Here is a 21326-nt window from a genome sequence, read left to right as displayed (position 1 = left end):
AGCTGAAAGAGGAATCCCTGATGTGTTTCCCTGGTTTTCTCCTTTTTCCTTTATGTGGTCCAAAGTGATGGTCTAATATAAGGTGTGCAAAAAAAAATAATTATTTAAATAAAACTGACTTTACTTGACAACCAAAAAAACCTCTTTTAATATGAGTCCAAATTAACTGATATTTTGTTTCCACCCACTGGTCGATATTTGGGCCGTTCCAGTCCTCTATCTGTAGCTCCCTTTGCATCAATTTTAAGTTTGTAAACACTAAAAAAATGTTTTTTTCTCTGCGTCCTTTGAAATATTATAATTCCATCAGAACTGAAACAATTAGCTGATTAATTAATCAGATGATTGACAAAAAAAAAATGAATCACTATCTAATTTGATAATTGATTGATCACTGTGAGATATTCTTTTTCAGGAAAAATGCACACAAAAAAAAAAAAAAATTGCCTCCAGCATGTGAATATTTGTGAATATAAACTGAATGAGTTTTGAGATGTACCTTTAACTTTGGGAGACACCGGTTGACAACATCGACAATGTTTGACATTTTAAACACCAAACAAGCAATTGATCTATCGAGAAAATAATCGACAGATGCTTTGATAATGAAAACAAACGTTAGTTGCAACCCTGAATTTCTGTAACGTCTGAACGTTTCTGCCTCCATTGCGAGCTGCAAATTGAAGTTCCCTTTCGGGGAGCTTTTATTCTGAAAGCCATGAGCCGGAAGTGATGGTGGGTGCCTGCTGCTGGTTTTATTGTGGACACAAAAAACTGCGAAATCAAGGAGAGGGACAGCGCCCAGAATAAAACAGTAAACCGCTACAAACTGAGTGCTGCTTCGTCTCGGAAATGGGACCGCGGTCACATCCTCCGGGTTGTCGGACATTAAAACAGAGGTAGGTGGCCGCTGTTTGGGTTTTTTTAATCGCCAAGGTCACAACGAGAAGCCTGCTCGTTTTTTTCTCTACATGGGCATGATGAGTCCGTCCGACGTGAAGTTGCCTCGCTGGTGATGCGGTCGAAATGGCTCTGCCTGACTTCATCCCCCCCCCTCCCTCTACAGCAGCGGGGTTTCGGTTGTTAGCGGTGGGCCGGTGGGCTGATACTTGAAGGGGAGAGAGGAGGGAGGGAGGGTGGGTGGGGGTCCTGGTGTGGACTTTTCTCTTTTTTTTCTTCTTTTTATTGTGGCCTGTGATGAGCTCGGGGGGGGGGGGGGGGAGCTGAGGGGTGAGATATATATATATATATATATATATATATATATATACGGGACACAAAAATCCGTCTCGACGGTGTTTCACAAGTTTGCGGGTTGAGCTGCATCCTTTTGCGGTGAGAAGATCAGAGCTGCGAGGTGAGAGCGCGTTGATCCGACTCGGTGGCCTGCTGCCGCCGTGTTAGGATAATCCAGTAATCTGGGACAGAGGTGGTCGCCTTGTATCGTAACACCATTGCCCCTCATCCTCCTCCTCTTCCTCTTCCTCTTTAAACACCACAAAGTGTGTGGATGACCACTTTGCCTAAGGGCTCGTGAGCTGTACAGCTGTCCATATCTGCACCGATGCTCCCTGAATACTAATGTCAATTCAAGACAACATATCAAATGACTGGTGGGTGAACTGACCAACAATCAATCAATCTTTTGCCTTTTTGTAAAGTAAAACAAAACATTTGCCAATTTCATCCTTTGCAGATAGGACTGTTATTAAAATACATTGATCGCTAGTTTTGGTTGGTTTTGTTCATGTGAAACCAGTTTTCGTGTCACTTTCTAATTCACCACTACAGTTTCAGGGCTCTTAGTCCATCAGCAGATATTGATAATCAATGGTTTAATGGTTCAGATCATTTATCAAGGAACAACGTCACAGATCCACTAATTACAGCCTCTTTGGTTTCTCATCTGATGACTTTTTAAGTTGAATATCTTTCCCCGACAGTGTATAGACTTCACAAATTGCTTGTAATGAAACTATTGATTAGTTGCAGGCTTATTCAGTTTACATCATCAATGATTTAGTTTGTCAAATATATCTTCTGATTTGAAGTGTCGCTTGATTGTCGGAGGCCCAAATGGATAAATGTGTTTGTGCATGCAGTGAGAGCATGAAAGTTTTTTTTTGTTGTTTTTTTTTTTTTTTAAGAAAACTCCAGTCTTGTGAGGTGTTTGGGGACACTGTCCTCTTTGTTCACTGCTCTGTGCAGAGGATTAATCCGGCTAAAGATCTCTAATGTAAGAAAAGGGATAAAAACACATCTGACAGAGAGGAAAACTGGCTGATTGGCACTCATTAAATATCGATATAACCAAAGGCTGGTGAGAACACGCGTGGGTTTAGCGTGTAGCTAATTATACATGCATGGTGGGAGAGTGTGAGCTGTGTCTCTCTTTCTATCTCAGTTATTATAATGACTTTGGACTTTCATGTCCGAGTCCTGCTCTCTCTCTCTCTCTCTCTCCGTGGATGGCACAAGGTGCTTTTTTTTGGGGGGGGGGTTAGGGTGTTTTATTCATTAAAAACTCTCCCTGTATGACCCGTTTCTCTGCCGTGTCCCAACCCGGACCGGCTCCAGTTAATCCTCCCAGGGTGCGGCTAAGATTAGCGCTTTAAGTGCCGCCCCCCCACCCCCCTCCCCCCCGGCGGACCCCGAGCCCTCCGTCCTCGCCCTGTGGCGGGACAACCATAGAAAATACCAGCAGGGCGAACACAGCTTAATCTGATATCAGCAGTGTCGTTTCTAATAAGGCTTTGATGGCATACAACCATAATCTGTGTGTTTTCCATGTCAGCGGCTCCAACAGGTGTCACACCTGATTCCCTCCAGGAGTCTCCCTCTCTGCTGGTCGGGGGTTTAGTGGAAGACGATGCAGAGAACTTTCTGTGTCCCGGGCTGGTTCAACCAAAGGTCTCATGTTAATATGGGTTTGGCTCCTGCTCCACAGATTTAGTGTGATTTAAATTCATAATCTCTTTAGTGATTAGATTAGCTCAAGCACGACCCCACACCCCACCCGTCCTGCAGCGTTTTGCTTTTGCGTGAAGTAGAAAACCGTTTTTTTACACAGCGGAGGGACAGTTTTATATCCGTGGGCCAAACTTCTGTGTAGAATTTCCTGTGTAGAGTCAGCCATGAGACTTCCTGTGCTAGACGTGGAGAGGAGGGGGGAGGGTGGAGGGGAGGGTGGAGGGGAGGAAGGGGAAGAGAAGCCGGAGCAGACTGCTGCCTGCTGCTGTCAGTGGTGACCACTGCTGCTGCCTTGACTTTCAACAGGAGGAGTGGACAGACAGAGGAAGTGAAAGAGTGGTTTGTATCCTCCCCTCTTCCCCTCACATGCTCATGATCACAACTCTAGATAATCACAGAGGAGCAGGGCCGCTGTCAGGTCCAGAGAGGGACATTGTTGTCTCTAATGTCTCCTGTTTATGTTGTTACAGGACATGTCCTTCAATGTGTTAAAGCCACAGCGCCACACACAGCTCTCCAAGTATGTTCCAGTGATAATATCTGTCCAGTCAGCAGGTGAGCAGCTCTCTCTCTCTCTCTCTGTGTCTCTCTGTCTCTCTCTCTCTCTACTCAGTTCCTTGGTGCCAATTTTGAATGAGCTTTAATCTGAAAAACCCATGAAGGCTTTATCAGAGGTGATCCAAAACTCAACCTCTCTCCCTCCCTCCCTCTTTCTCTCTCCCTCTCCCTCTTTCTTCCTCTCTCTTCCTCTCTCTCCCTCTTTCTTTCTTCCTCTCTCTTCCTCTCTCTTCCTCTCCCTCCCTCTCTCTCTTCCTCTCCCTCCTCTCTCTCTTCCTCTCCCTCCCTCAGCGGCTGTTTGATCCAAGAGAAACGTGCCTTGTAAGGAAGCAGGATGTTCACAGGCTCCACCAAACTGCCCCCCCCTAAAACTCCCCAGCCGGAGAGGCTGGATGAAGTGTACACTGCCTTACGCAGAGGCTTACAGTGAGTAAACACATTTCAGCCACTGTTTGTATTGATTCCAGTCTTGGATGGCTGCCAGGTGGAATATCAGAACCGGCTGCTTCTTCGGTCTGTAGAATAAGGAAGTAAAAGAGGGACGTGTTTGTGTGGTTCAGGTCGTACCTACAGGTCCATCAGCTGGAGCTGGACAGCCTCGGCCAGCAGATCAGAGAGAACAAGAGGAACGGTCGTCTGGTGAGAGCTTGCTCAGTCAAACCCGTCACTCCAGTGTTGATCAGTCCATATCAGGCCGGCTGCTCTCTTCTCCACTGTCAATCAGGATGTTTAATTGATCCTTTGCAATGTTCTGACTCTTGTTGTTTTCTTTGCAGGGGTCTTTGTATGAGCTGGATAAGGTGAGTTTCATAGGAACCTGTTGTGTAATGATCTGAATCCAAGCATTGAAACTGTATACAGCTGGAACAGACACTCAGATTTTCTGTCCTAGATTGTCGGGTTTAATAATGGTTTTCTTTGTTGTAGCAAGTGAAAGCCATCGAGCGCTTCATGCGTCGCTTGGAGTTCCACCTCAGCAAGGTTTGTGTGAATATTAGTAACTGATTGATTTGACAGATAAATGAATGATTTTTATTGTTCGCTCTGCTTTGAGATTATTTTATAATAAGTATGAATTAAAGGACAATGTGTTATTTGAAAGGCGTTACTTGGAAGGACGAACCGAGATTTACCAACTCTGTAGTTTCTTCTCAATTTCTAAGTGGCATTTTAGCATTTTTCAGCTCGTAATTTTGGTTTGGTTTGGCTACATTTTTCCCATGTTTTGTTCCCATTCATCCAGATCATGTTTAGTGTCAGCAGCCAACTATTTATAACAATAAAGCTCATATAAACCCACTTTGCGCTACCTGCTCAAAAGCAAACGTCAGAAAAAGGAAACGAAAGAGCAGGAAACGGCATTTAGCAGCTTAAAGAGCTGGTCGGTTTCTGCAGGAGTTGGTGGAGACCAAAACAGAGCTGAAAGGATTTTGAATATTGGATATAAATTAATTTAATGCTTGTGTTGCTTTGTGTGTCTTGGGTGTGAAAGTGTTCACTTGTTGCCATAACAACATCATAAACTGATTTTGTCAGTGGTTTATTTAAAAAAAAATTTTTTTGTTCTACTGCCAAAGAAATGCAATCTGCTTTAATTATTATATAATACAACATTTAAAAAAATAAATAAATCTGTTTTTCAAGAAACAACATGAAATAAAAGTCAGTTTATTATATTTGTTTCAACTTTTGTAATATTTGCTTTTACAGGTTGAGGAACTGTACGATGCTTATTGTATACAGCGACGCGTTCGCGATGGAGCCAGTAAGATGGTGGCAGCGTTTAACTCGGCTACGGGCAGCAGGGAGGCCAGAGAGAGCCTGAGTGAAGCCAACAAGGGTTACAGGGAATGTACAGAGGCAAGTGAGCAACCAGAGGGCATCGGGTCTCTGCTGAATGTGTCCAAGTCAGCACTCAGTGTGGTCCTCTGTACCGGACTTTTGTCTTTAGCATTTTTCCAAAAATAGATGTCATAACATGGTTATTATTGTGTTTTGGGCTGCAACTAATGATTTTTTTTATTTTTTTTATCAACACTGAACCGACAAACGAAAAGATATTCAGTATAATTTTAAGAAAACAAACAGGCCATAACTTCTGAGGAGCTAAAAAAAGAAGATAGCTAAAATAATTGCTCAATTATTGATGATCCAAATAGATTAAGCGGTTGATTGTTTCTGTTCTTGGGAGTACATTATCTAAACCCCTCACTCCTTTTGTCTCTGCAGCACATGTGCTCACTTGAGAGTGAATTAGAAAGCCAGATGGGAGAATTTCATGTCAAAATGAAAGGTGAGTCACTTTCTGCGCTCGCACAACTTCCTATTTGCTGATCGTCCACTTCTCGCTTTTTATTTTGATTTCGGATGTTTCAGGCCTCGCTGGATTTGCGCGGCTGTGCGCCGGTGACCAGTATGAGGTAAGACACGCAAACACAAGCACGTAGCCACCGTGTCTCTTGTCTGGGTTATCACCACGACTATTCTGGGCCCCGTCAGGTCCTCATGCGCTACGGGCGGCAACGCTGGAGGCTACGAGGCCGCGTGGAAGTCAGCAACAAGCAGATATGGGACAGCGAGGAGTATATCTTCCTGCCTCTCGTCACAGAGCTGCTGTCAATCAAGGTAAAGACACCAGCTCACAAAAACCACGACCGTCAACGCGTTATTATATTTGAAGATGCAAATCTCTTAATATGTCGTTTCAGTTTATAATTAATAGTTAAACTGGCTGGCAGCGTAGTTTCTATTAAATGTCACTGAGACAGAAGTAAATGTGCGTTTTTTCGGGAGTAATTCTAGGTGTGAGTCAATACATGTGTTGCTTCAGTGCTGGAGCAGCAGCGAGCTGTATGTGGGCGGACCACGACCCAAACCAGATGCCAGAGCAGCTCAGCTCGAGGCTCATGGGCCGAGTTGGCCCACTACGCCGTTTGACAAGCTCGTGCTTATTCTCGTTATTCTAATGTGCTGTGAAACCCTAATCGTAATGAATACAAACCTCCCATTTTTGTGCAGCTAAAAGGTACATAACATTTGTTTTATGGCAATGTGCAGCACTGTTAAGCTTCCTTATTAGATATGAAGCATGATGTATTCTCTCTCCTACCGATGCTCGTGTGCTGTTCGTGTGTCCTGTGTCACTGAGCTGCCAGTCAAGATGAACCATCTTGACTGGCAGACTGGCACACTGACGAGAGAAAATGTACAAAAAAAGTTGGCAAGACGGATTTTGACCGTTTCATGAAATTTTATTTCAGATTCAGAATGTAATTTTTTTTGTAAAATATAGTACATTTTAATTCAATGTAATTTCACAGAACATAAACATTTGTTTTTGACCCAACGCCTTCTATCCAGAATCATTTTTGGCCTTTCATAAGAAAGAATTTGGGCCCCTCCGATCTAAAATATCTTCCACATGTTCATTGTTATGAAGGAAAATGTCACCCAGTGCAGCCTTGTGACTCATTGATGCAATTTCAATAGCCTTTGACAGTCTAATGTCTAATTTAGAGTTTGTGTACTTGTCTGTTGGATCAGTTCATTGTCAGTTTTCATTGTCTGCGTGTCCTCATCTCTCTGACGTTTACTTGTTTTGGTTGTCAAGGTGACGGAGCTGAAGAGCCTGGCCAATCACGTGGTGGTGGGCAGTGTGTCCTGCGAGATGCTCGATCTGTTCTGCCCACTGCCGCAGACGCTCGCCGTGGACATCAACGACCTCGGGACGGTGAAACTGAACCTGGAGGTCACCTGGAGGTGCGTAAACTCTGCAGCACACACCTCAACATCTTTTATTCTTGTGATTCTTCTGGTGTCTTTTGTCCTGTTTCTCACTTTTTAATCCTGTTTTTTGTTTTGCTTTTGTTTGTTTGTTTTGTTGCAGCCCGTTTGATAAGGATGACCAGACATCCTCCACCAGTACAGTTTCCAAACGGCTGCTGTCCAATCAGAGCCCTCCTGACACTCCCTCTATGCGAGAGCAGGTGTTTTATGTGAGTCACCTTAAAAAAGACATTCAGCCTCAGCTGTTACATCGCTGGTTCATAGTTTGTATGAAGGGTTTGTTCCAGTCTTTTAAATCAGCTGTACACTTTTGAAACGCTTTATTTTGACTACACATATAAACTACTGTGTATTTTGGGATTTATCTCTCTAATGGCCATTATTACTGTCATTTCACTGGCTTGTTCTATTTCAGCTGCTCCCCAACTGCTTTGTCTGTAGCGGTAGTACTGACGTGTGTGAGGATATCCACAGAGCGCTGTGCGTGAGGACATGTGGTGGTGGCAGTGGCGTGCCCGGTGCGTGGAGAATGAACGACAGCAGTAGTGACATGTGTGACAGCAACAGTGTGTATGAGCGCAGTTGTGGTCCTTGTAGCTGTTTAATAGTTGTTGAGTAGCACTCCAATATGTCCCTCCTCTTCCTCACCTCGATGAAGAGCTTGCTTCGCAGCAGGCCCAGGCAGAGTCGCCCGTTGGTGGTGGCTTTCCACAGCGTCCAGGCGGACAGAGCGGCATCCTTACGTTGTGAATTCAGCCGTACGACAGCCAGGTTCACCTCAGCACCGCCGGTGTGTTGGGACGTAGTTCTAGCGGTAGTTTAGTTTGTAGTGATCAATCTACAAAATAAAAATAAAAAAAGTCAAATATAACAATGTATTAACCAAAAGTAATCAACATGTGGCAGCAGGTTCGTTTCTAATCAAATCCAAAGTCCTAACAGAAAAATCCTGCTCATGGTCAATATTTGTCTCGACTGATCACAACTTTAATCAATGTGAGTGATTCATGATTATTTTGTCATTTAGCTGATTATTATTTTTTATGTTTATGAAATCAATAAAAGAACAAATGTTGCTCTTTTAGTGTAAAATAATCACAAGTTACCAACATCCCCAAATCGTCGATTACAATTATCTGCATATTTTTGTCTGTATAGGAAGTAAAATTTCACAAATCCATTCCTGAAAATACAATGAAGCTGCTGTTGACAGACGTCTTGACTTCTGTCTCGTGGAAGCAGAAACAGAGGTTTTAAGTCCCACCTGTCTCCCTGTAAACCACTCATGTCAATCATTTACACTGTTGCAACAACATGAGCCTGAATGGACTGAGAGGAGACTGATGTGGTCCAAGTTGAGGTGCAGAGCCTCTCTGAACTCTGGACCGCCACAGTCCGGGACATTTTCTGGACTTCTGCGGGGGACTGGCGAGTTCGCTGGCTGAGCGTCACGTTTTTCTTTTTTTTTTTTGTCCGCTGCACTTTACATTTCACTCGTACACACCTGAACATGTATGGCACGCCAGCATGACAGTCCCACATGAAACAGACCGATTTAACGTGAGGGCCACTCCGTGTTTTTATGCCCGGCTGCCCCCTCATTCAGCGCGTCAGTGATACAGTTTTGAGGACCACTAGAATAATGAATTTGTCGACCATTAATTTGATTACCGACATGTTGTAAGCATTCCCCGCTGAGTGTCACCGTTACGCTGCTGCTCGGATCTCGTTCCTTTTCTCATCGGTGGCCTCTCGTCTCATTTCCCCTCTAGTCTCTGCTGAAGCGTCAGGGGGAGATGGAGAACGGGACGGTGTGGTCCAACTCCTCTGAATCCTCCGACGACTCCTCCAGTCCAGCTCTGGCTCATCCCGCTCAGAGGCTGACAGCCTCCAACATGCTGCAGAGCACTCTCACCACTCCGCTGTCCTTCACGCCACACAAGTCCAGCGCGTCGACGCCGTCGCTCTCGTCCAACCAGGAGGAGGACGAGTCAGAAGCCGGGGAGGTTTTCCCTCAGACAGACGCCGTGCTCAACGGCCATCTGCAGACCACCTGCTCTCGCGGCCTCGTGGTGGAGAGCAGCCCAGACTGTACTGCGACTGACCGGGTGTCCGTCCAGTCAGAGGACCTCTCTGAAACCTCCGCAGACCTGAGCTGCTCGTGCCCCGACGTCTCCTCTGCGCCTCCCGTGGTGTCGGTGGAGAGGGCGGAGGTGTCTGCAGAGGAGGTGAAGGAGGATCCATCTGAGGACTCAGCAGCTCAGGCTGAACAGAGTGAAACACAGACAGGGGACAGCACAACCGAGGCGGCAGAGAAACGCCGGGTGGAGCAGAGTCAGCCACGTCCGTCCGCCCGGGAGTCCAAACAACCAGAAGATGCTCCAACGGTGAGCTCGGCGATCCGTTTATCGCGGGTGTTTGTGAAGTCGAGTGGCATTTTGAACACCTGAATTTGTTTTTCTGCAGGTTCCTTTTCCAACGTCCTCGAGTTTCATCCAGGAAGTCGAGACTGCCCTCGAAAGTTTTGACTTTCTCAACTGCTCTGACCTCGAGGAAGGTGAGGAAGACGAACAACAACAGGGAGACGAAGGAGAAAAAGAAGAGCGGGACGGGAAACATGAAGAGGATCGAAACAAATCGGAACCGGAGAAAATAGAGGAAGAAGAAAAGAACGTAGAGAACTTTTACTCCGGAGGAAGGTCAGTGTCAATATTTCTTAATGAGCTCCGTTATTTAAACAGCCTGAAGGATCCAGAGTCAAAGCAGCTATAATCAATCACTGTAATAACCGTCTGTCCAATGGCAACGTAAAAACAGTGTGACAGCCTAATGGTTCGTTCATAGAGAATTATTACCTGAGTTTGCGGCTGCTCGTAGCTTCACGGAGCTTAATAGTGAGTTTCACCTCAGCTGTCACCTTCACTTCTGATTCACTCCAACTACTCTGTCAGTTCTCAGCTGCAGCTCCTTTCAGCAGAAAAGCCTCAACAACCTCCCTGAACACGACGCCAGAATCACACAGACCCAGTCAGACTCGCTGGTGAACCTTAAGAATAATAAATGTTTCCATCAACTTGCACACGGCGTTTCTGTCGGTGCTCGGCTGGTAGTTTGTTCTAAGCTTAATTTGGCTGAAGTGAGTGTGTAAGTGCCGTTTGTTGGATTTAATTTAGACCTAACTGCCAGCGATTGATTGGTCACAGCTTCGTTCACACAACAGTCGATCAATAAGTAGGAGATATCATAGAGGTTAGAAATTCCTGATATCTCTGACTCCGAGTTACTCCGAGGTTGATGTAAAAGTTTTTCCTGACTCAGCTGCTTGTAATAACACTCAAAACAACCAGTACGTGGCAGCGGGCCTTTTTTTTTTCTTCCTGTTATGAAAGCTGCTTTATGTCCAGTACTATGTTTACCTGGGCTGATGGCTGATCTAATGTCCGTGGAAATGATTTCATCTTATACGTTTTCAGACACCACGTGCGTGAGGCTGAATTTTGCTAGAAAAATGTGGAGACGTGTGGGAAGTTTATACAGTCGATAAAAACATGGCGTGTTGGGTTTGAATATTTCACGCGGTGTAAAAATAGTGTGTCCAGAAAAAATGGGGATGTGGAACAAGATGATTCAGATGTTTCTTCCAGCCAACATGAATAACGCTGTCTTCTCATGCTCAGCGGTGATGAAGAGGAGGCAGGCGGTCTTGACATCCTCATGGAAGCCCCAGAAGGATTTAGGAACTCGGATGAAGACCGTTTCTCCGAGTCGCAGGTAAACACACTTCAGTTACAGCAGCTGCGCCACTTTTCTCTGTTGCTTTGATCGCGGTTAAAAAGCATTTTTGCCCCGAAGGAGTCGAGCGTGGCTGACGTACAGGATTTGGGTCAGATGGAAATTCCCGAGGACAAGGAGGAGCACAGCCAGGAAAAGGGAGACGAACAACACGGTGAGAGGCGTTTGTCCGTAAACAGAGCCGCTAGCCGTTCATGTAACAGCACGGCTGAGAGGTTTTTTGCTAATTCGCCCTGCTCTTAATCTCTCAGGAGATGAACCAGCACATGATCAGGAGGGGCGTCCCTCGACTCCCGGCCATTTGGCCACGACTGTCTTCTAATGACGCGGTGGAGCCACGACTAAACCATTTCTCCCACTCCGGTGCCATCTCTCTCTCTGAGACTGCGGGGATTGGAGGCCTTGAGGATGTTCCACTTACTGTTCAGACAAACAAGCTCCTCCACTACGGCGGAGTTTGTGCTCGTATTTGCCTTGTTCTGACCGAGAACTATAAAAAAAAAAAAAAAAAAAAACCCCGAGGTCTCTGCATCTCAGTCCTGACTGAAATACCCAACACACCTCCCTCCCTCCCTCCAGCCGTAATCTTTCTTTCAACACACACTCCATCATGTTGCCTGGGTTAAAGTGGGACACCACTTTAGTTTACACTTTTATAAACTGCTCCCGTCATGTGAAAAATTCAGTGTCCAGAAACATTTCAGGAGCACATAAAAGCGGCCTTGTTTTTTTTTTTTCATTTTTTTTTTTAAAGTTATCTAATCATTTTGAAATGGTTTTATAAGTTCAAGTGGATGTTTTTTTTGTTTGTTTTTTAGTCTCCAGAGAAGCATACAATCAGTTAGAGTTGCATTACCAGGTTTTCTAAAAAGATCAGTGTTTGTGGATGCGAAAAACTACCGAGGTTATGATTTTCAGTGTTAAATCGGTGCACAGCCCAGAGCTCTTTCACTGTTAGAGGGGAAAGACTTCACGAGCATGTGATGTTTGTCTGAACACATACAGTCATTTCCAAACCAGGAATGTACCCTGATAACGAAAAAGGATCTTTTCACTTTAGGCATCAGAGGCAGCGAATGAGAATACCCATGAACACACGGAGCTGAGTGAACTCGTTTCTACAAACACGAAAACAACCTGCAGTGGGAAACTGTATTTAAACCTGCATGTGTAGCTGCCTCACTCTGCCAGCATGTCTGAATACAAAGCTAACCCGATCAGTTTTAAGTGTGTAAGCTAGGCTCTGCTCCAAGGAAGCCGTCCGGTCTGTAACTGTGTCCAGAAGCTGCCTCACGGGGGCGCTATAGTCTTTCAGCGTCATGCTTTACATGTTTCCTCAGAAGCCTCGTCATTCAGAAAGTGCCTCAAGCGACAGAGATGTAAGGTTTTAAATGCCAGGACAGGAGAGATCAGGCTAAAGATGACAGTGTTTATTTTCTGAATTACTTCAAGAGTGTGCACAATAAGAGATATTTACTGTTTCATATAAAGAATTGTATATGTCTTGAAATGTTAAAATGTTTATGTTCAGAAATGTTTAAACTTTATAAAGGTTTCTTGAAAATTAATACCTCGCAGGTGTTTTTTTGTTTTTTTATTCCAGTAAACATCACATCAACGAAAACACTTAATGTTAAACACTCAGACTTGAAGATGTATTTTCGGTGCTCTTTGGCTTTCAGAATTAAAAACTGAATATCAAAGATCATTAAGGCACTGTTTCAAATATGAACTACAGCCATTTTATTTGTGGGTGGTGGCTCATCCTAAAGGAAGTACAGAGATGAAATATGCATACAAAAATTAAATTGCATTGTACATCTTTCTCCGCTGACACTTACAGGAAACAAAACGAAGTAAAAAAAACAATCCATTAAGTTCAACAACTAGTTGAAATATCTAAAACCAGACAAACTTTCAAAGACTACTACAACAACCGTAACCAGTGTCATTGTCACCTGAAATCTGTGCGTTCACATTGACCACATTACAGTTTATTTGAAAAACCTCAAGAATACCATTAATGAAATGATCTCCAAGTAAAACCAGATTATTTTACGTGTCATCTGCACATAATGACCTCAACAACACTCAGCAATCAGTGCAATAAAACCTAACAAATAAAACACACCATGATAAAAAGCAAGCAAAAAAAAAAACATACAAAATCTTCCAACTGTCTTCTTCTTGTTTGATGTGTCTGGGAAAAAAAAAAAAAAAAAAAAAGGGATTTGAATATTGGTATCACAAAGAAAGCACGGTGTCATGTTTCTGTTTCATTTTCAATCAGACTTTGAAAGCTTTCATTTGGTTCGCACAATTATATCTCTGAACACTCCTCTCATAACATCCAAAATCCAAGTAATGATAAATATTTCACTTTTAATTATTACTGTGAGCTCAAGATCAAACAGCCGGATATAATTTGTACTTTTTTCCTCCTTATTTCACCTGAAAGGCAACACGGAGGTTTCTGCCCGAGCATCTATGTGCAGCTTGAAAAGCAACCTGCAGGCAACACTCAGGGCTGGAAAACATCACTGCCCTCCTTTGCACTTTTCACTGTCTTACACATAACTTTATTATGAATACCGTAAAAAGAAAGTAAAATCTTAACACTTCAGTTTATTAAATTTAACATGTTTAAGGTAACTTCAAGAGCTATTAGTGAATTGATAATGCAGCAGTCAACATACAAATGATTGCCACTTTCATACATCACAGGGAAGTTCCTTATGATTTAGAGTAAATAGAATTCATTTAATAAATTATAATTATGATGTCTCGTTTTGATATTTGTGGGCGTAGCCACAAAGCGCAGGGCATTGTTTTGGTCTGGTAGGAGAAAAAAGATTTGAACAGCTTCATGTGTGGGCGGAGCTAAAAGGGGACAAGGCATCTTTCTGGTAGGAGAAAAACAGATGGAGCAGTTTGTGAGGAACAGAGAGAGTGGGCGAGGCCGTCTCAAATACCCAGTTCACCAACTACCAGCAGGAGGTGATGGAGGCAAAGGAGCAGCTCCACCAAAATGATGATGAAATCCTGAAGCTCAAGAAGAAGAATGAAAGCCTCTCTGTGAAACCAACCAAAAACCTTCAGAAAGACAACTCCTGGCAGCCGACGTTCAGGACTCCAGAGATGAAATGTCCTCCGTTGGAAGAAGAAAAGAGAGAACCGGAGAAAGACAAGAAGTGATAGAGGAGGCGGAAAAAGAAATCGCAGAGAAGAACAAAGACCTTGACGATGCAAAGAGGGAAATTGAGGTGAGGAATAAGGAACTTGGGGAGGAAACGAAAGAACTGGATAGAGACAGGAAGGCAGTGGAGGAGGGAATGGGAAAAAAGTGAAGGAGGAATTGAAACAAGTGAAAGAGGAAAAGAGTTTTAAAGGAGCAGAAACAACTGGAGGGAAAGAAAAAAATTGGAGGAGGCAAAGAACAAACTAGAAGAGAACAAAAAGGAACATCAAGGCAAGAATATGGAACTGGACGAGCCAAAGAAAAACCTTGTGGTAAAAAACAAGGAACTGGAGGACCAGAATAAAGACCTGAAGAATTAGAAGAAGAAGAAGAAGAAGAAGAAGAAGAATTAGAAGAAGAAGAAGAAGAAAGCAGAAGTGTGACGATGACCGTGAGGAAGAGGAAGCTGCAGGACAACAGTAGCTCCACTGCACAGTGTTATGATTTAAAAAAGACATTATCATTATTACTATTGTGTAATATGGCCATGTTACCGTGCCGATGTTCAGCAGGTACATTGTTTATTATATTTAGCATCTCAGATGGGTATTTTAACTGACTAATATTTGCTAATTAGCAGGAAACTCAAATTACAGGTGAGATCGATGGGAATGAAACTGTTTTTGCAGGTTTTTAGTCATGCCAGTGTATTTGTGTATTTTGTGGCCAAAAGATCAGTATCTGGATTTTAAGAGTCGATATTGACTTATTGAAGTGAAGATCGATTTGAATCAGAGAAATTATTTTACATCCATGTCAAATTTATGGTCTAAAAAAATACAGATAAAAAAGAAGCGCGTCCGGCTGTGGATCTGAATCTCTTATTCACACCGAGAGAAGACTTAAACATTTTGAACAAAGGGTGAAAGCAGGACCCGGCGTACCAGGGTGCCCGTGAAGCTCTTTGTTTTTCTGAGCTGCTTACAGGTGCGTCCTCACCTATAAGCTGAGCGGCTGCTCCACCGACCCCCCCAGCTGCAGTAAAGCAGCACCGAGTCCAGCCTTCAGCGCCGAGTAGTCGGGCTGCTCAGAGTACTGCAGAGTCATCACCGCAGTCAGGTAGCTTTCAAATGCAACTACACCGACACACACACACACACACACACACACACACACACACACACACACACACACACACACACACACACACACACACACACACACACACACACACACACACAGGTAAAGTAAAGCACCAGCCAGCATGCGGCCACATCAGTGAAGAGGTTCCTGACTTCAACTCACCGGAAACTCTCTTCCTCCCAAAGCAGTGGCTCAGCAGCGCAGACACGTCCTCCACGCATCTACGTCCAGAACCTTTTGTTAGACGTTTGTTTTGTATTGCACTTCAGTGTCTTTTCAGGTTTTGCAGGCATGTAGCGTAAATCGGACCCGGTTATTTCTATGGTGTCCTGCCAGTGTTGATCGGATCTCTTACCTCTGTTTGTGCGTGGCTACCTGCTCCGGCTGAGTGAGTCCGGTCCACGGCAGTGTCCCAGTGTGCCAGTACAGCATGCAGTAACCCAGAGACTGCAGGTCACTGCGTCGAGACGCAGCTGAAACACAAGTGGCGATGACAACGTCGTTTCTTCCCTGGATTTACCCGACATTCTCCAAAACAACACGACGAACCTCAGGAGCACACGGCACCTTGTTCTTTTGTGGGTTTTCATAATCTTAACGCGTGAACTGTTGTACGAGATCTTTTTACAAAGAACATCACGATCAGCTTCGCAGCAGAAAATCAAAGCAGTTTCATGGTGTGAAGCCTTGTTTTCGTGTGGGAAAGATAAACGTGGTCATGTTACCTATAATAATGTGAAGTGAAGGTATTCAGGGACTCGAGGCAGGGTTTTAGTTTCTGAAGGAGGAACCACAGAGGAGACACACCTGCTCCCTTATGTGCGTCCAGGCTGATGAACTTGACGCAGCCCTCGTGTGGCGTCCTGCTGGCTTCACGGTACTCCACATGCTGGCCTCCAGGACAGTACCTGAAGGCATGGCAGTATCCTACGAGGTATACCTGACACACACACACGCACGCACGCACACACACACACACACACACACACACACACACACACACACACACACACACACACACACACACACACACACACACACACGAGCAAAAGCGTGGTCAGCACAAAAACGCACTTCAGTCATGACAGAGTAGTTTAGAATATTTCTCACCTGTGATTTCGGCCCCGGTTTTATGTAGATGTTCTCTGCATTTATATCAGCGTGAACGTATTCATTTGAGTGGATGTATTGCAGCACGTCGATCTGCAGGACAAAAAAAAAGTCACAGTTTATTAAGAAAGTGGGAATCAGTTTTGATGACATCGTGTTTCACGCGTGGGTCTGAGTTCAAGAGTCTGACAGGTTTAGAAGTGATGTGAAAACACTAACGATTCTACAGGCGAGTTGAAGAACAACTTTCTCAGACAGGAGCTCGTCTTCCTCCTCGATGACGGAGTGGAGAGACCGGCCCATGTCGGGGAAAATCAGAAACCTGTCAAAGAAAAGAGGAAAACAAATCCTGGAGTTAATGTGAAATACTTTCACACCAGCATGGTGTGTAAATATTCAAAGATAAGCTTCACACCTGTATGAATCTGCATGAAGACCAAAACCAATGCAGGCAGGAATCCCCAGAAAACCCATCTTGTTTTGTTTGATCCACTTTTCCACTAGAGACAATAAGTAGGAGGATGATCATGTGTGATGTTTCTCTTCTGTCAAATCCAAACTGTTTCTGAAAAGGGCTCCAGATTTGTGACGCTGCTTCGTTTGTCCACCTCTGCTTTCCTCTTTTAACGTATTACGAAGTGAAACAGATAGTTTTTACTGACCGAACATCTTCTTACAGTCTCGCTTCACTTAAGACGAGCCGATTAGAATTTTGACCAAAGTCATTTTCTGGTATAATATCTGTACTTTCAGTGCGGCTTTCAGGTAGTTTTACATCACTGATGAAAACATAGTAAACACTCACCAGATGCAGGTTTAGCTGCTCTCTGCAGGAAGTTTTGCTCATTGAACATTCGTCCATCTTTAGCTCCCTGAAAGTAAGAAACAAAAGATGAAATGTATTGATCAAAGGGAAATCAAAGACCTGAACCAGCAGTCGCTACTGAAAGTAGAGAACAAACACAAACAATGAATTAGTTGATGAATACATGTGGAAAAGCTATTATTTCTATATTGACGTCACCTCAGTGACAGTGTGACAATAATTCATCACATTTTGAACTCTGAGTGTTATAATTTACCAATCTGAGGATGTGATTCGAGTCCTTGGAATTGGGCCGTGAAACTGAAAAGGACGAAACAACATTATTCACTTGATATTAAATGTTCTCTTCTATTGATTTTGACAGTTTTTAAGTCAATTCAGAATAAACTGTTTTCTGCTGAGGAGTTCAACTGCACTTTGATCAACTAAACATCTCTTTGTGAAGCAGTGGCACGAAATCAGCTTCAACACATCTCAGCCACAAATTCTGGTCAAATACTTTCAACTGAATCTGATGGGTCACCTGATACGATGCAACGTGATGACTGATGACGGCGATGGACAGGAATTGTCGCAAATCACCCGGATGATAGACAGTCGCAAAAACAACAAAGTCAGCAACGCCTATAATTACTGATCCATGTTTAACTAACCACTGGCAGCCATTGCTGATGTTTGTGTTCGACCTGAAGAAGGTCACGTGACAGCGCGTGATGAATCAGTGAAGGACACGTCCCGACTGATACGACAGAGCGAACGTCGGTGTCTCTCTCACCCTTTTCAAAAGTCTCTGTTTCCGACGGTTTAAAAAAAACAAACAAACAGAGATTTCAAACTAAAACAATGTCAGCAGGGATTTTTAAAACGGTCCTTTTTAAGGGTTTAAAAACACCAGAGCAGTTCGGACACCGGGTGAAGCCCGAGTAGTTGACGTCACTCAAATGCAACCTAACGCTCCCGTGACAATACGCTGTTAAATTATGCCTTTAATATATTTTCCACTTCTTCCCGTGATGTCATGCGGACAGTCTCACCTTCGTAGAGGAGCTCCGTTGTGCTCTGACTGAGCAGCTTCATCAGCTTCCACTTCTTGCCTGTCGTGTCCGTCACCTCTTCACCTTCCTGCAGCGGCTCCACTGCCAGCGCATGCTTTGCCTTCTTGGCTTTGCTTTTTCCTGTCATTGCACATTCATACAAACATTTCCAATTGATTATGTCAAGGGGGAATAAAGAACTTACACACTTACAAATAATACACAACTGACTCCATGTGAACTTTGTCTCTTGCAGTTTAAACTGACATCCTGGTAAATCTGGCAGTTTAAAGTAAACAAAGGTTAAGTGGTGAGAAACTATATTCTGTTATACGCCTGGAGGAAAAGAGGAGGATTTACTTTAAAGGTTTTACTTTTACAGAAATGATATTGTTCGTTCAGCGAGACCTCACGGCCTTTTCATGGCACGGCATTGAAAGTTGCAGCTCACCCTTAAGAGGAGACCTGGAGGCCGGAGAGGAAGGCGGGGAAGAAATGGCCACAGAGGAGCCGTCGACCGTCGATCCCCCGGCTGTCCCGCTTGTTTCATCAGACAGCCTCTTTTCTTCTTGCCGCTTCGCGGCAGGGCTGGAGAGTTTTGCCTTTCCTCTGACTACACGTGCATCGACATGGAAAACAGAAACAATGACGGCAGCAAAGGAGAGGCTCGCAAATGTCCATAAAAGTCGGTATGAACGGGCCGGTAGAAGAGATGGTGTTTGAGCTCACCGGGTCGGGGGGATTTTACGACAGGAGAAGACAAAGCCCCTAAAGATGGCTCCACCTCCGCGTTGAGTTTGAAAACATCTTTGTGCCTCTTTGCTGGAGATACCTGCCACCCGTCACTGTTATCTGTTGGTGCAAATCACAGCACCGTTGTTTCCAGGAATGAAGGCAACTTATAATTGTCCATTACTCTTGATGTTTTTATATCGTTACTTTTTTTTTTTTTAAATCATCAAAGTGCATTACTTTGATCCCCAAAAAAAAGAGCAGCTGGAATTGTTCTCGATGCTTTAATCTGCCAACATGTAAAAATGACTAAAGTTGTACTTTATCACTCTGTTCATGCTGCTGCATGTCTCTTGCATTTCTTATCAGAAAACAAAATAAAAACTTGAAGGTGAAAGTGCTTCCATACAATTTTAAATACTTTCAATCTTGTCACCTGTAGCAGGATAGGTGGAGGGCAGCGCAGGTGGAGAGGCGTCCCTGATGTTGAATTTAACTTCTCTGTCCAGGCGAAGGGACAGTGTCTTTCGCAGTGCAGGACGAGTTATAAGTGGATTTGAAGTGATACATGCATGGACTGCAGAAGAAGAGGATTTACATTTCCGGGGGGGTTTATAACCACAGAAAGTCTCAAATCTACGGATCTATACAGACAATTCTTTAGAAGATATGACCAAGATATTTACCCCGACTTTCCGTGGGCTCACAACTCGTACTTGTTTTATCTACCGATGCTTCCTCCCATGTAGGCGGAGGGACACTTAACCAAGCAGTCGAGCTCACAGGTCCCAGTTCATCAGCGGGAAGCTTCTCCCCACATGACGGACAAAATCTGAAATCAGGCTTCAACTTCGTCCCACACTGGGGACAGAAATGGAAAGGCATTCTGCAAGAGTGAACACACACACACACACACACACACACACACACACACACACACACACACACGTTGTTAAACATCTGTCCCTCGACGCCACGCAGTGTGAAACCTCACAGATGTTCCCACGAATATCAGCACTTCTAATGCAAAAAAACCCCAATAAGTGCGATGCTTTGTTGTGCGACACCGTAAATCTGATCAAACCCAAATCATTAGGAGACCTTAGGTCCTGACTGTTAACTTAACATCCGTGTTTTAGTCACTGGACAGGTCTGTTGCCACGGAGACACGTGTCCTAGCAACGCTTTAACCATGGCGACCACAGAGGAGCTCTTCTTCCTCCGTCCTGGATCCATGTTGAACACAATGCACGTTTGTCAGCCACCATTAGCACCGATAAGCCGTGTGAGGAAGAAAAAAAGAACGAGATCTCAACATTTACTAAACCCATCAGAGCTGACGGGTGTTTTCACATCAAGTTATTTCAACGCGTTTGTCAGTTTGCGCTGAAAACAAACAAACAAACAAATAAGTTCAGCGGCCAAACAATTGATGTTAGCTAGCTGATACTCAGTCGAACCTTAAATAATAAATAGAGCAGGTTTCAGACGGAAACATCTCGCTACCGTGTTTAATCTTTGGTTTGCAATAACTTTGGGGTTAAAACACATCCGACAACTGTAACAGAACAAGTTATACCTTCCCAACTCCAACGGCTGTTTGGGCTGAGTGCATGTAGCTTCCGGGTCTGACAAGTGTGATCAGTGCAGAAGTGAGCGGCGCTTCTTCTTCGACGGATTAACGTTGACGCGGGGAAGTGCTGCCCCCTGCAGGACCTCAGGACAATCACAGACAAACTGATTCAAACTCGGAGGTAAAACTTATCAGATCTCAGATTTTTTTTTTTTTTCATTTTACATAACTAATAATATATAATTATAATATGTAGTATATATTATATATAATATATAATATAAAGGTCAGTCGACACGGAGCTCCAGGACACGGCTGTAGTTACCAGCTGTCAGGGAAGTCTGGTTTTGAGAATGGATTTAATAACTTTTGTCAACGGTTGCAACAAATGGTTTAAATGTGTTACAGTTACTGTCATGAGAACTTTTATGCACTTTTATCTGTGGAAAATAACATCATGCAGATAAAAGTCTTGAAGTGTCAGCCAACTGCCTTCAGCTGAATTGTCATAAACAGACATATCCAGGCTAACCTAAAGAAATGTGTGCCACGACTTTAAAATCGATAATTTATAAAAATTAATAAATAAAATAATATTTTTGTGATAATGTTTTGCTCATAAAT

At 43.8% G+C, this 21326-nt stretch overlaps 2 protein-coding genes across 4 annotated transcripts; one reads left to right on the top strand and one right to left on the bottom strand.

Annotated features, from left to right (window-relative positions):
- The first annotated feature begins 3827 nt into the window (after positions 1-3827).
- Positions 3828-11948, top strand: LOC138618062 (rho family-interacting cell polarization regulator 1-like). Of its 2 annotated transcripts, XM_069693546.1 has the most exons (16): positions 3828-3954; positions 4089-4167; positions 4305-4328; positions 4456-4509; positions 5239-5388; positions 5758-5821; positions 5905-5948; positions 6028-6153; positions 7139-7287; positions 7415-7523; positions 7973-8104; positions 9087-9701; positions 9781-10013; positions 10992-11085; positions 11167-11260; positions 11358-11948. In XM_069693546.1, exons 1-16 carry the CDS (start codon positions 3863-3865, stop codon positions 11426-11428), a joined length of 2130 nt encoding a protein of 709 aa, XP_069549647.1. In that variant the 5' UTR covers positions 3828-3862; the 3' UTR covers positions 11429-11948. The 2 variants fall into 2 exon arrangements, with proteins under 2 accessions (XP_069549647.1, XP_069549648.1); XM_069693547.1 differs by lacking the exon at positions 7973-8104.
- Positions 11949-12858: 910 nt separating this feature from the next.
- Positions 12859-20798, bottom strand: vrk3 (VRK serine/threonine kinase 3). Of its 2 annotated transcripts, none has more exons than XM_069693549.1 (16): positions 20709-20798; positions 19816-20015; positions 19572-19706; positions 19127-19255; positions 18849-19010; positions 18398-18538; positions 17620-17663; positions 17343-17409; positions 16953-17037; positions 16757-16859; positions 16538-16630; positions 16235-16367; positions 15783-15900; positions 15590-15648; positions 15284-15420; positions 12859-13306 (listed from the first exon to the last, which is right to left on the bottom strand). In XM_069693549.1, exons 2-15 carry the CDS (start codon positions 20012-20014, stop codon positions 15284-15286), a joined length of 1605 nt encoding a protein of 534 aa, XP_069549650.1. In that variant the 5' UTR covers position 20015; positions 20709-20798; the 3' UTR covers positions 12859-13306. The 2 variants fall into 2 exon arrangements, with proteins under 2 accessions (XP_069549650.1, XP_069549649.1); XM_069693548.1 differs by lacking the exon at positions 20709-20798 and adding an exon at positions 20231-20698.
- Between the last annotated feature and the right edge of the window lie 528 nt (positions 20799-21326).

Source organism: Brachyistius frenatus, unplaced genomic scaffold, assembly GCF_029030835.1.
Source record: "Brachyistius frenatus isolate BFR_SWC_R1_liver_20210118 unplaced genomic scaffold, ASM2903083v1 Contig_15, whole genome shotgun sequence".
Lineage (NCBI taxonomy): Eukaryota > Metazoa > Chordata > Actinopteri > Embiotocidae > Brachyistius > Brachyistius frenatus.
Note: the sequence above shows the minus strand (reverse complement) of the source record. Positions and strands in the feature narration are given on the sequence as shown.